The sequence below is a fragment of the Henckelia pumila genome, chromosome 1 (assembly GCF_033568475.1).
Source record: "Henckelia pumila isolate YLH828 chromosome 1, ASM3356847v2, whole genome shotgun sequence".
NCBI classification, from domain to species: domain Eukaryota; kingdom Viridiplantae; phylum Streptophyta; class Magnoliopsida; order Lamiales; family Gesneriaceae; genus Henckelia; species Henckelia pumila.
The window spans coordinates 77,362,568-77,377,291 of NC_133120.1; the positions used below are offsets into that span (position 1 = coordinate 77,362,568).

Genomic DNA, 14,724 nt, shown 5'->3' on the forward strand with positions numbered 1-14,724 from the left:
GATAATTTGGACAATACATAAAATTTATCTATACAATGAACTTAAAAAAACACATATATTTTATGTTTACACAATAGATCAAAGAGAACATGACAGCAAAATTTAATTAAACAGTAAGATACCAAAAATATTTTCGGGATAAAAAAATCATCTAACATGACAATAAATTAAGAGAGACAATTAAGAGAAAGACATATAAGGATAATTTGGACAATACATAAAATTTATTTACACAATGAACTTTCAGTTATATTTTATGTTCACACAATAAATCAAAGAGAACATGATAATAAAATTTAATTGAACAGTGAGAGGCCAAAAATATTTTCAGGATAAAAAATCATCTAACATGACAATAAATTAAAAGGAAGACAATTTCACACACCTTCTTTAACATTGACACGAAAACAAAATGGTCATGACACAATTAAACCCTCGTTATTTTTAATATTAACTTTTAATATTGACATAAGAACAAAATGAAGATGATTAAATTCATTTTTTTAAAAGATATATATTAAATATATATATAGATAGCTAGATAGATATTAGATTGGTGTGGAAAAGTCTTCTTTCTTGTAAAAGAAGAAACGATGTGATTTGAACGATGCCTGCCGACATACGTACGTAGAGAAATAAAAAAAGATATATATATGGCTCTCCTGATCTTATCTTCCAAATGATCTGTCTGTGTAACTCCATAAATTGAGTGGCCCTGGTTCAAAAGATGAGTAGGTAAATGTATTCAATTCTGATATCAAGCTAGAGTTTGAATAGTCCACAAAAGGGTTTTTAACAATGTTAACACGTGCTTTCGAAAAAAAAAAAAAAAAAAACAATGTTAACACGTTGTATATCTTTATTTCGGATAGGAGAAACAATAAGTAAGGTATATATAAAATGTATGGATTATTGTTCACGATTCAAACGAACGTTATTTTTCTCTATGAGTTGTTGTATTAGTATCAGAGGCGGATTTAAAATTTCGAGTTTAGGGGAGGAGGGGTCTGCTCACAAAAGATAGACAAAAAGTGAAAAGAGAAAAGACAAAAATTCTATCGATCATATTCATCTAAGCACCAATAGTACATTTTTAACAAAAATATTTTGAGCAAAAAGGAATTTGACGTTCCTTAAAATTTTCAAAGTTTTCAATGATATTATCAATACAAATATTTTTAGCAATTTCTCTTTTAATGAATATCATCAATGCATTCGAGATAAAATCATCCTCCATTTTGCTCTGAAGCTTGGTTTTGACGATATTCATAGGTGAGAATGAACGTTCTTTAGTAACTGTAGAAACTGAAAGAATAAACAAAAGTCCAATCACTCTAAAAACAAAGAATTGATAATATATAATAAGTTTAAAATAACAGTACTTTAAGTTACTATTATAATTTTTTTACTTCTTTATAAAAGTTTATTTTAATTGTTATATTTCTATATTAAATTAATCATATAGTACTTTAACACTTTATAAAGTAATTATATTCTTATAGAAGACAACAAAGTGATATTATATGTAGGACCAAATGTTTTTCGTTTTACCAAAAGTTATAGCTGGTGGTAATGGTGCAACTCAAATCTTTTAACCGCACAGCAACCCAAGTGTCATGGTTCGATCGTTTTATCAAGTAGCGACAATTATTGCACTCCAACAATATATAATAAGTTTAAAATTACAGTGCTTTAAGTTATTATTATAATTTTTTACTTAAAGTTTATTTTAATTGTTATATTTCTATATATGTTAAATTAACGGTAAATTTGGAATAAATCTCCAAAACCAAACATTTTATATTTTTCAGTCCCTAGTCAGTCAATTATAAGTTTGTAATCCCTGAACAAGTTTTTTATTAGTTTGAGCTCCCCATTTCACTGAAAATTACCCATATACCCTTTATTTTTTATAAAATTAACGGATGTGTTTATATCACCATCTTCCTCCCTTAAACATCTTCCTCCCTTTATCTTTAGCCATCCATTTTCACAGCGTAATTCCGTTTTTTCCCTTCATCCATTTTCTTTTGCACATCCATGCGTTCGTAAGCTGAACGATGATGAAGAAGTCCCCTAAACCCAAGAAGGCGCGGAACATGAGAAGTAATAAGAGGAAGAAATCGAGAGATGCTCTGCCAGATCCTAAATCGACAAGAGCTTCTGAACATAATGTTTTTATGATTACATTTGATTAATTATTTTCTATTCTTATTTATTAATGTTGGTTGTTGTCGATGTTATTTCCCAAATTTGTTATATTTCTTATGTAATCCTTTTTCCCAAATTCTAGAGTTTTTCTTGTTCTTTTGTTTGTAAATGTGTATGTTTATATTTTGAATGTATATTTAATTGATCAATGCGAACTTTTTAGCAATATTTAAGAATTTTAGAACTTAGGTTGTGATTATCGATTATCAGTGGGATATCCTCAGTTTCTATTGTATTGATGTTGTTTTAAATTGTAATGTATTTTTGACGTATTTGAATATGAATATCATATCGACATCCTTTATGTTTGTATGTTTGTATTCATGTTGTTTTTTTTATAGTGTTCTTGTTTTCGGAGATCTTGTCATAGTTTTTTTGGTCATATTCGTGTCATTTAGACTGAATTTTAAATTGATGATCACAATTCTTGATCATGTTATTGTTTACTGATATATATATATATATATATATATATATATATATATACGCATATTTATATTTGAATTTAGGAACGACAGTGGAAGAGAATGTTGTTGATGAAGGACAAAACAAGAAAAGTACGAAACTCTATTGTAGTCGATGCTCGCCCAGTTGTTTTAAAGACGCGATGACAGAACTGAAACCAATTCTAGGACAAAAACAATGGATTAGGATAAATGAGACTCCTTTTGCTAATTGGTTTGACATGCCCGAACTTGCTGTTAGTAGTCGTAGAGTTGATTTCATATTGAATAGATTTCAGATTGAATCATGTTCTTTGACTGTGGGTGATGGTATTCTGATTCCTTTTACTCCAGAAGAGTTTTCTATTATTCTTGGATTGCATCATATTGGCCAGCCTGTTGACTTGGATCTGAGAATGGATTCTATATTTGTGTCTCGTCAATTTGGAGGTCAAGTTGGAAAAGCGAAGCGAACGACAATATATAAAAAACTTATTTCTCTTGCAGGCAGTGATGATGACTTAGAAATTGATGATTTCGTTAGGCTTTACATTTTGTTCATCTTCAACTCCATAATATTTTCCACCGGAAATTATTTTACCCCGAGTTTTATATTTCCTTATCTAGACAATCTTACCACATTCTTTGATTATGCTTGGGGAGATGCCGCGTTTCGATTTATTCAGAGAGAAATACGCTTAACTGGGAGTAAAACTTATTTCGATGGATGCACTGTTGGATTAATGGTGCGTATTTTGTTACTTTAGTTATTATTTTATTGTTTTATCGATTAATTGAATATTATTTAATTTTGGTTTAGGCTTGGGTGTATGAGAGAGTGCCTTCTTTAGGTGTACAACGTAGTTTAAAAATGTTCCCACGATTGTTTCGGTGGGGGGACAGCAAAATCCCATTGAATGAGGAGAAAGCTGAATTATTGTTCAAATCCATAGATTCAACCAAGGTAATTTTTTGTTATAATGAATTAAATTGCTCGTTTCAATCTCATGGTTTGACCGACAACATTTTTTGTGATTTTATAATTTTACAGGTCTTGCCGATATATCCTTTTCCCGAGGAGAAAAAGTTCGAAGTAAGTAGTCTGACCTTTTGCCAAATATTTATTTGGAATATGCATAATTGACTGAAAAGTTCAAACCATTAAATAATAGTTGACTTAACCATAGGTGTTGAAATTGGCTGACGGTGCCACTGATGCAGTACGATCAAAAGATGCGAGAAAAAAAATGGCTGAGATTAAGAATCGGATGTGTTTTGAATTAGGATGTGGTAGTGTTAGGCGTCGTAGGAAGAAAAAGATTGTGATTGAAAAAGAAATGATGGATGTTGGAGCAGAATTTAAGTTGCAGAGAAAAAATGAGGTTGGATCTGTGACAGAAGAAGAAGATGATCTTATTGAGAGAAATGATGGGCATGAGAATACTGAGAGAAATGAGGAGGATGAAAATATTAATATAGATGAGAATTTTGAGAGAAATGTTAAGGATGATAATATAGAGAACAGTGAAGATTATTTGCATTTTGTCAAAAACGAGGATGAAGAGAATATTGAAAAGAATGAGAAAAAAATGATTGAAGATGCTGGAAATTCATCTGAGATTGGATCTTCTAATGACCATGACAATTACACTGAGCTTAATTTGGTGGTGCAAAATGTTATAAACGAAATTAAGAATGATGTGGGATTTGAGAAAAATGATGGAACAGCTGAGGAAAGGAAAAGTGTGAGTTGTGTTGGTACCAGTAAAGCAGAGATCATGACCAGCTTTCAATCGTCAATCGTGGATACAGTAAGAACAAGGGTTGACCGCAAGAAGAAAAGAAAAGCTTCGATCTTTGTGACGCCGCCCAGTTCATCGCCAAGACCTAAGAGAAAGGGTCAAAAACGGGTTTGAAATTCTCTTCATCCTTTATATTTTGGTTTTATGTCTTTCCACACACTGACAATTTTTTGTTCTTTTCTATTGTGGTTCATAGTGTATTCGTTTGAAGGAAAAGTACATTGTAGATGTTGATGAGAATGCTAAGAGTCCAATGAAAGATGATCTACATGAATTCAAAGGTAGGACCGATTACTGTGGACATGAGGAAGCAAGTGATGAAGAGAAACAAATTTTGACACACTATCTTTTGATGGAGGAATTGAAGTACGCTTATATTTAATGATTATTTTCATAACTATTGTTGAATTTATAGATTCAGAAAACATTAACTTTTTGTTTTTTATGTAGTGTCGTAATTTGGGAAGACGAAAGTATTAAGTTAGATGGTCGAAAATTTTGCCACTTTGTCTTTGGCCAACCCGTTGATTTCGAAATCATAAATGTTTATATGCGAATTATGCAAGTAAAAAGTAAGGAATATGGATCTGAAATATATTGTATGGACACAACGGTTCAGGTTCGTCTTTGCACCCCGATTATGTACGTTTTATTGTCTTTTTTGACCAAATAAGAAGTATGATATTTTTGCAATCTTTGTTCTGCAGAGAGAAATTTTTAATAGACTGAAAGAATATGGGAGTAGACGTAAGTTGCGGAGCGGTGATTACGGAGATTTTATTGCAAGCTTGACATCTGCGACTAGAGAAAAATTGAAGCACTTAAACGAGGAGCTATTTACAAGATGCAAGTACATCATTTTTCCATTGAATGATAGGTGGCATTGGTTTTTGCTTATATATAAAACTGCAGAAGGTGTGTTCAGTATATGGAATTCCTTGCATGATCCATACGCATCTGGCACCACAAATGTTTTTGTGAGTATTAGTACGACCCTATTTGAATGTTTAAATATAATATTAAGAATGATATCTTGTAACTTTTAAATTTTGATAGGTATCATTTTTGTCTGGATACATGCGGTTCCAATCTGGTTTTGTCTTAGCCAATGAGGAAGTGGTGACAGAAAAGTGTCGCGATCAAGGTCCAACACTTGAGTGTGGTGTCTATGCACTTATGTGGACTGAATGCTTGGCTAAAGACACAGAGGAAATCTGGGCGTATCAAACGGATGTGAATATGAATGCTTATCAAGCTCGTGTTGCAGCTACCATTTTATCCGATAAGAAAGGATTGTTGAAAACCACTTAACTTGTTTGTTATGTTGGTGGTGATTAAGTTTGGATAATTTTGTTGGTTGAAAACTTACACACCTTTTGAAAGACAAATCCTTGTAATTGTGGTTAATGATTATGTTTTGATGCGAAGTTCTTTTTTGAAATGGTAATTCCAATTGTTTTCCTATTTATGTCGTACATTTGTGACATTTATGTAGTTACACGATTGAGTTATGTAACGACAATTGACAAGTTAATCAAAGTACAAAATTGAGTAATTCCGGTACAATTATATCATAATAAGGTACATAACTAGCTGAATAATAAATACATTTTAGAAGTATCCTGACTTGTTACATCAGCCGCTATAAGAAAAAACTTAATTGAAGATGCGAACTAAACAAAAAAAAACTCATATTTATGAGTTTAGACACCAATATTCATAATTTAAGATGTGAACTCTAGGTTCAGCAGATGCTCTAAAACAAGCCGCATATGCGGTGATTCATTCGTTTTATTCTCTGCAACCTCACGCAGATGCATGAGTTTTTCCCGCAGATGCGCCCCTAGCTTCTTCAATTCTCTGCCTGCTTCCGCTTATGCACCATATTTTCATGCATATGCGGTCATTTGTATCTTCAATTCTCTGCCATTTGCCGCATCTGCACTTTCTTTTATCGCATATGCGTTACTTGTTTACAAAGATCTCTGCCCTTTGCCGCTTCTGCACAGATTTCTCATGCATATGCGCCCCTGGCTTCTTCAATTCTCTGCCTGTTTCCGCTTCTGCATCATATTTTAATGCATATGCGGTAATTTGTATCTTCAATTCTCTGCCATTTACCGCATCTGCACTTTATTTTACCGCATATGCGTTTCTTCATCTTTTCAGTTGTTTTATCTTTTCCAGTTCACAATTTGTCAAATAGTCGGATACTCATGTAATTCATAAAAATATATTTCATCATTTGCCTTTCCAAAGCATCGAAGCGGGCAGAATAGTCACTCACTTGAGCAGCATGTGAAGGAAGTGTTGTTGACGGATGAATCAGTGGAGGGGCAGGCTCAGACGGCTGTGGTGGGGGCTGTGCAATATCTGCCTGCTGTGTCTGCTTATGTTTATCCCTTTTCAATGGCCCGACAAGAACAATAGGAGCACGAGTAGGATGAAGTTGCTCAGTGGCATCCCAAGTCACTCCAGCATAACGACAAAGATCCGTAATCAATGAAACATGGACTAAGCTGCTAAGATGAGATTTTTTACTAGCAGCGTAAATGGATTGCTGAAGCACTTTACCCGCATTAACGGTCCTTCTTGTGACTATGCAGTACACCAAACTAGCTCTTTCCACCGTAATTTCAAAAGTGTGACCCGATGGCAACATGCGTGCGGCGACAAACTCATGCCAATTATTGGCGTCCCGGTTAAGAAATCTGGAGTACAATGTAATAGGGGCACCTTTCTTATTCAATTTCCATTCGGCACCCTCAATACAAAGTGCCTGTAGCACGGCAGCGGCTGGGAACTCGTTCTGAGTGAAAAGCGGATAATCGTCAAATGCAACCTTCGGCATTTGATACATTGCGTTGATAGTTTGATCATCAAACGCAACCATTTTCCCTCGCACTTTCACTTTATATTCATCATGTTTTACCATTAGATTGGCATAGAACTCCCGAACAATAGACATGACAGCCTCGGAAGGTTGTTTGACGAATTCTTTCCAATTACGTCACCGTGCTTTAATCAAAGTTTTAGCGTTTAAGTCCCTCATATCCATTCCCCGCTCCTTATACATACTTTTGAGCGACAATTCAACAAAATTCGCCGCCGCGGCAGCATTCCAAAACCTATTTTTATCAAAAGATGGTTGTCCCGAAGACGACGAGGCCGATCCTTTTCCTTTTGTTTTTGGTGGCATCCTGACACTCAATTCAACCAATTATCACAAAATAACCCACTAATCACAAGCAACAAGTGCACAATAAAGATTTCAACAACTCAGCCCCTTCACACTCTTTTACACAATTTATCAAACACCTTGTGTACGTAAGGCTAACTATATTTCCTTCACAATTACTCAATAACAATTCAAGCAACATAAGAGGGATAGCCAAGTACCTACTTCGATGTAGTACACTCGGGCAAAAGCAGAGGCAATTCGGAGACTTTTGTGTAGAGTTTTCACACGATGGCTTCGACCGAAGAGAGTGAAGTATTGCAATTGTCAAGTTTGGATTCCGGAATAATTCTTGAGCACTGGCCGGACCGTGAGCTTGGAAAGAGTAGATCACGCTTCTGAGGATATTGGGGGCGTGAAGGTGGAGTTAGGGATTTTAAAAGTGAAGATGGCCGCTTCTGCGGAATTTTGTACCAGAAAATAAAGAAAATATGCACTTTGCGCTTAAATATTGAAATAACTAACGAGAGTACATATTTCAGAAAATTAGGTACAAACAAGCCTACCATGAAGTACAAATATCCGATAATAGAGTACAAAATGTGGTAAAACAAGCACATTGGAATAAAGTGAGACTTGAGGAATTTCATTTGTAAGATATTAAAAAAGCATTTGGTATCAACTAAATATAGAATAAATGACATATCATCACAAGCATGGCCTTCGATTTATTCACTAAGTTGAGGAGGTGAATATAGGAGATGCATGTGCACTTTGGTTAGTGAATAAAATTTCTTGGTGGCAAATAAATATGCACTTTGCGCTTAAATATTGAAATAACTAACGAGAGTACATATTTCAGAAAATTAGGTACAGACAAGCCTACCATGAAGTACAAATATCCGATAATAGAGTACAAAACGTGGTAAAACAAGCACATTGAAATAAAGTTAGACTTGAGGAATTTCATTTGTAAGATATTAAAAAAGCATTTGGTATCTACTAAATATAGAATAAATGACATATTATCATAAGCATGGCCTTCGATTTATTCACTAAGTTGAGGAGGTGAATATAGGAGATGCATGTGCACTTTGGTTAGTGAATAAAATTTCTTGGTGGCAAATAAATATGCACTTTGCGCTTAAATATTGAAATAACTAACGAGAGTACATATTTCAGAAAATTAGGTACAGACAAGCCTACCATGAAGTCCAAATATCCGATAATAGAGTACAAAACGTGGTAAAACAAGCACATTGAAATAAAGTTAGACTTGAGGAATTTCATTTGTAAGATATTAAAAAAGCATTTGGTATCTACTAAATATAGAATAAATGACATATTATCACAAGCATGGCCTTCGATTTATTCACTAAGTTGAGGAGGTGAATATAGGAGATGCATGTGCACTTTGGTTAGTGAATAAAATTTCTTGGTGGCAAATAAATATGCACTTTGCGCTTAAATATTGAAATAACTAACGAGAGTACATATTTCAGAAAATTAGGTACAGACAAGCCTACCATGAAGTCCAAATATCCGATAATAGAGTACAAAACGTGGTAAAACAAGCACATTGAAATAAAGTTAGACTTGAGGAATTTCATTTGTAAGATATTAAAAAAGCATTTGGTATCTACTAAATATATAATAAATGACATATTATCACAAGCATGGCCTTCGATTTATTCACTAAGTTGAGGAGGTGAATATAGGAGATGCATGTGCACTTTGGTTAGTGAATAAAATTTCTTGGTGGCAAATAAATATGCACTTTGCGCTTAAATATTGAAATAACTAACGAGAGTACATATTTCAGAAAATTAGGTACAGACAAGCCTACCATGAAGTACAAATATCCGATAATAGAGTACAAAACGTGGTAAAACAAGCACATTGGAATAAAGTTAGACTTGAGGAATTTCATTTCTTACATATTAAAAAAGCAATTGGTATCTACTAAATATGGTATAAATGACATATAATCACAAGCATGGCCTTCTATTTATTCACTTAGTTGAGGAGGTGAATATAGGAGATGCATGTGCACTTTGGTTAGTGAATAAAATTTCTTGGTGGCAAATAAATATGCACTTTGCGCTTAAATATTGAAATAACTAACGAGAGTACATATTTCAAAAAATTAGATACAGACAAGCCTACCATGAAGTCCAAATATCCGATAATAGAGTACAAAACGTGGTAAAACAAGCACATTGGAATAAAGTTAGACTTGAGGAATTTCATTTGTAAGATATTAAAAAAGCATTTGGTATCTACTAAATATAGAATAAATGACATATTATCACAAGCATGGCCTTCGATTTATTCACTAAGTTGAGGAGGTGAATATAGGAGATGCATGTGCACTTTGGTTAGTGAATAAATTTTTTTGGTGGCAAATAAATATGCACTTTGCGCTTAAATATTGAAATAACTAACGAGAGTACATATTTCAAAAAATTAGGTACAGACAAGCCTACCATAAAGTACAAATATCCGATAATAGAGTACAAAACGTGGTAAAACAAGCACATTGGAATAAAGTTTGACTTGAGGAATTTCATTTCTTACATATTAAAAAAGCAATTGGTATCTACTAAATATAGTATAAATGACATATAATCACAAGCATGGCCTTCGATTTATTCACTAAGTTGAGGAGGTGAATATAGGAGATGCATGTGCACTTTGGTTAGTGAATAAAATTTCTTGGTGGCAAATAAATATGCACTTTGCGCTTAAATATTGAAATAACTAACGAGAGTACATATTTCAGAAAATTAGGTACAGACAAGCCTATCATGAAGTACAAATATCCGATAATAGAGTACAAAACGTGGTAAAACAAGCACATTGGAATAAAGTTAGACTTGAGGAATTTCATTTCTTACATATTAAAAAAGCATTTGTTATCTACTAAATATAGTATAAATGACATATAATCACAAGCATGGCCTTCGATTTATTCACTAAGTTGAGGAGGTGAATCATGTTCATGATTTGCACACGTACATGATCCACCATAGAAACAATTGGAAGATGACGAGCTGGTCTAACCCAGTTGTTCCAACATTCGGCAATGTTATTATTTATTACACCCCATCGCCTACCAGGAAACAAAGCATTTGCCCAACTTTGTGGATCAGAACTTGTGATAAAAGTACTAGCACGAGGCATGGATTCCAAAATATTATTAATGTGGCGTGTAAATTCTTGTTGTGAAGGGGCATATGCAGCTTTCTTGAACACAGATGACCAATATTTTTTGTTATATAGCGGATAACTTCGCAATACCTTCAATGACAAAAAAGTTAAGACATTTATATGACCGTCAATAAATAATACTATTTGAAGATTTCAAACAAAAAGTTAAATTACTTACTAACCTACTTCACAAAATTATCCACCAAGTGCCTCAAACAATACGCATGGTGACTTCCCGGAAATAATAGCTTAACAGCCTTGATAATACCGGGATGTCTATCTGAGAAAAAAGTGAACTTTTCAAACACCATGATATGTTGCAAAACAAGGACACCTCTCAAATGAAAACAAAACCATTCTCAATTCGAATCATTCTCAGCATCCACTACAGCGTATGCCAATGTAAAAAGATCATCATTGGCATCTTTTGCCACTGCAAGTAGGATACTACCTTTATATTTGTTTTTAATATGAGTTTCATCGAGAAATATCATTGGTCTATAACCAGTAGCAAAACCAACTGCACATTCATTAAAACAAAGGAATAACCGTTTGAAATTATTGGTTACTACATCAATCTCACAATCTGCCACACTACCAGGATTTGTTTCTCTAACTGCACGACAATACCATCTCAATTTGTCATAACACCCCTTATCTGTGCCATGGAGATCATGCATAGCTAATTCCTTGCCCTTCCAAGCCTTGTGATACTCTAAATCTACTCCAAAATCTCTGTGTGCATCTTTCAACATTGCACAGGGACGGTAAGATGGCTCTCCCCTCAATTTATTCTTCATCAAATCTGCGACCCAAGCTAAATCAGCTCTTGGATGTCCTCTACCAGATAAATTGTCCTCTCCACAAGTGTGTTGTAAATTGCATTTTCTGATCCCAAATAGATTGTCTGCCTTATGTCTGGATGCATAAACTCGCCACTTGCAACTATGTTCAGTACAAACAACAATAATCTTATCTCGATCATTTTTGGCATACAAAAATGAGCATCTTATAGCAACAGAATATTTTTTCATATAAATTCTAAATTCTGCAGCATCTTTGAATGTTTGGCCCACCCCACATATGCAATGAAACCAAGAATCAAGGGAATTTTGTACGGGAGCCTCTTCAAGCTCATTATCACTTCTGGATTGTCTGTCATCTTCGTAGTCCCTTATGAATTTCACAACCATAACTTTAGAATTACTTTTAGGATGAATCAACATTAAAAATCACCAAAAAACTATAACGAAGTACAACAACAAAATCACGCTTTCAAACTCTATCTATACATAAAGATAACAAATAATTATTGAAGTAAACAGTATAGACAGTGCAAAAAAAAAAAAGGAACGAGTGAATTATACCTCTCAGTATTTAAACCTCCTGTAAACTGATCTTTTTTCTCGGCCCTCAATTCAATCATAGTTAGCCTCATACACATGTGAAGATGTATCATATTACGGACATCATCATTGTTGTTCAAGGTAACGTACATCTTGTACTGTGGAGCTATGTATTGTAGTGACATAGATTGAGGATTAATTTGTTCATATTTGCTTGACAAACTCTGAAATAAATAATCCAAACTAGATCCACTCATAATTGAAATCACAAATAATTTCTCATTACATTTGCAGCAACCCAAAAAAGCAAGGTTGGAAGAAGACCCTACTCCAGATTCCATTCTACAAAAATAAAAGTAGTTTTCAATCAATAAAAGTTCTCGCATACGATATCAAAATTCGAGAAATATAATTCGAGAAATATAATTCCAACCAACAATTAAAACATCAACACCAAGAAGAAACAAAGCAAAATCCAATATCAAGAAAAAACCGTTCAAGATAGAACAACAAAACATTAGTATCAACAAATAGTCACATATGAAAATCAACTCCGGAACACACGTAAAATCAATGGCAAATCGAACAAAACCTGCATTATAAAACCAATAATAAATTGAACAAAAACCTGCAAAAATTAAACAAAAAGTAAAGGAAAATCAAACAAAAACCTACAACCAAAAAAATTGAACAAAAACCTGCTCTGGAGTCACATACAAGGCCGCCGGCGATATATAAAGATGCCTGAGATTTGTTTCTCTAGCATGATTCCCGATTCCATGAACCGAATCTAGGTGAGAATTTTTTAGGGAATCTAAATATTTTGGTTCGAGAAAATTATTCAACGCAATACTCGAATACGTCGGAATAATTTTTGAAACTAAGAAGGGAAACTAAACTAAGAAAAGGAGGAAAGATTTTTCATAACCAAATAAAAGATCCCAGATTTGTCGATCGGCCTCAGCCTCTGATTATTATCAGAGAGTTATTCCAATACTTCAAAGAAAAATGGAATGAGCTTTCGAAAAAAAAAAAACCAGATCAAGAAAGAACACCTGCTTTGCTTTCCTTCTTCTCTGGAAAATCGGCTTCAGGGTTAGTTCAATTGCTTGAATTCTTTCGTTCCCGATTCCAAATCTTCATTGTGTGGCCATGGATTGTGCGTTCTGTAGTCTTGGAGGAGGTTTCAATCCGAAATGGGTGAGGAAGAGATAAGATAAAAATAAAAAGAAAATATAATTTTAAGGGCAAATAAGTAAAAAACGTGAATTAGGGAGTTTAAGATAAGTTTGGTTTGCATCAGGTACTGCAGATAAAATTTTTATAAGCTAAGGACTGATTTTAAAATTTTGTTTTGGATTGGGAATTTTTGCCCAATTCACCCTTAAATTAATCACATTATAATAAAATAAATAATTGCAAAATTATTATTATTATAATATATAAAATAAGAGTTTGAAATTTTCAAATAAAATATAAAGTAATAAAATATATGACAAAAAATTATAAGCTTAGAAATTTTAGTTATTATGTTATTTGTTAATTATAAACAATAATTTCATATATTATTATATCTAATATTAATTATTACAATTATATCGGATGCTTTGATTTTTCATTGATTTAATTTGGTCATTTAATATTGAGTCAATGTTTTAGAAATCCATTTTCACTTCTTTATAATTAGGTATATATATATGTATGTATCATTTTGTATCCAAGCTCTTAAATGTTTTTACAAGATATTTGATTTTTTAGCTTATGATATATTATGTTCCAAGTTATATATAGACTTACGAGTCAATACTTTTTTCTTAAATTAGATATTGAAATGGATGCATATTGGAATATGCGACATGATTTACAATATATATAACGGGAAAACTGCAATTTTGCTCATGTATGTTTGTCACTTTGCGATTTCGATCATCTATGTTATCATATTTCAATTTTAGTCCTGCATGTTTTGATTTTTGGCTATTTCAGTCCTTTTTTTTCGAAAATGCTTACGTGTCACTGTATACGTCAACTCCACGTCAGCACTGCATCGGTGCCACATTAGAAAAAGAACTAAAATTGCCATAAAAATAAAGATAGCGAACTAAAACTGAAATATGAAAATATAGATGACCGATCGAAATGGCAAAGTGGCAAACATACCGCACAAAAAAAAGCAATTTTCTTTATATATAACACATGTCACTGTATATTTCATTATTAGTAATTGATATAACTAATTCAATTATATAACTAATTGATCATAAAATAAGTGATCTTACGTGTAGAGCACATGCATTTTACTAATTTTTTAAAAATGTAGGAACAAAAAGGAAACTCGATTGACGTGGATATATGTTCAGATCAAAATGGTCATTGTGGAAAGCATAACGAAATAATTGATTACTTGATCAACTTTAATTTGGAACTTGATTAATTGTTTAATTTTCGTTAGTTTACTTTTGCATATCATGATAATTTCATGTCCCTTGTATTTTATATATGATTATGTTTATGTGATTTATATATCTATATCC

At 33.0% G+C, this 14,724-nt stretch overlaps 1 protein-coding gene and 1 long non-coding RNA gene across 2 annotated transcripts; one reads left to right on the plus strand and one right to left on the minus strand.

Annotated features, from left to right (window-relative positions):
- The first annotated feature begins 4,696 nt into the window (after positions 1-4,696).
- Positions 4,697-5,675, plus strand: LOC140864856 (uncharacterized). The gene is made up of 3 exons (XR_012144389.1): positions 4,697-4,822; positions 5,372-5,433; positions 5,513-5,675. It is a non-coding gene; the product is annotated as an uncharacterized lncRNA (long non-coding RNA).
- Positions 5,676-11,203: 5,528 nt separating this feature from the next.
- On the minus strand, positions 11,204-12,037 carry LOC140865781 (uncharacterized). Its single transcript, XM_073270554.1, has one exon. The coding sequence runs from the start codon at positions 12,035-12,037 to the stop codon at positions 11,204-11,206; it is 834 nt and encodes a 277-aa protein (XP_073126655.1).
- Between the last annotated feature and the right edge of the window lie 2,687 nt (positions 12,038-14,724).

Bases quoted from the DNA above. Each gene is read 5' to 3' on its own strand.
- LOC140865781 (XM_073270554.1), bottom strand. From the start codon at position 12,037: ATGGTTGTGAAATTCATAAGGGACTACGAAGATGACAGACAATCCAGA.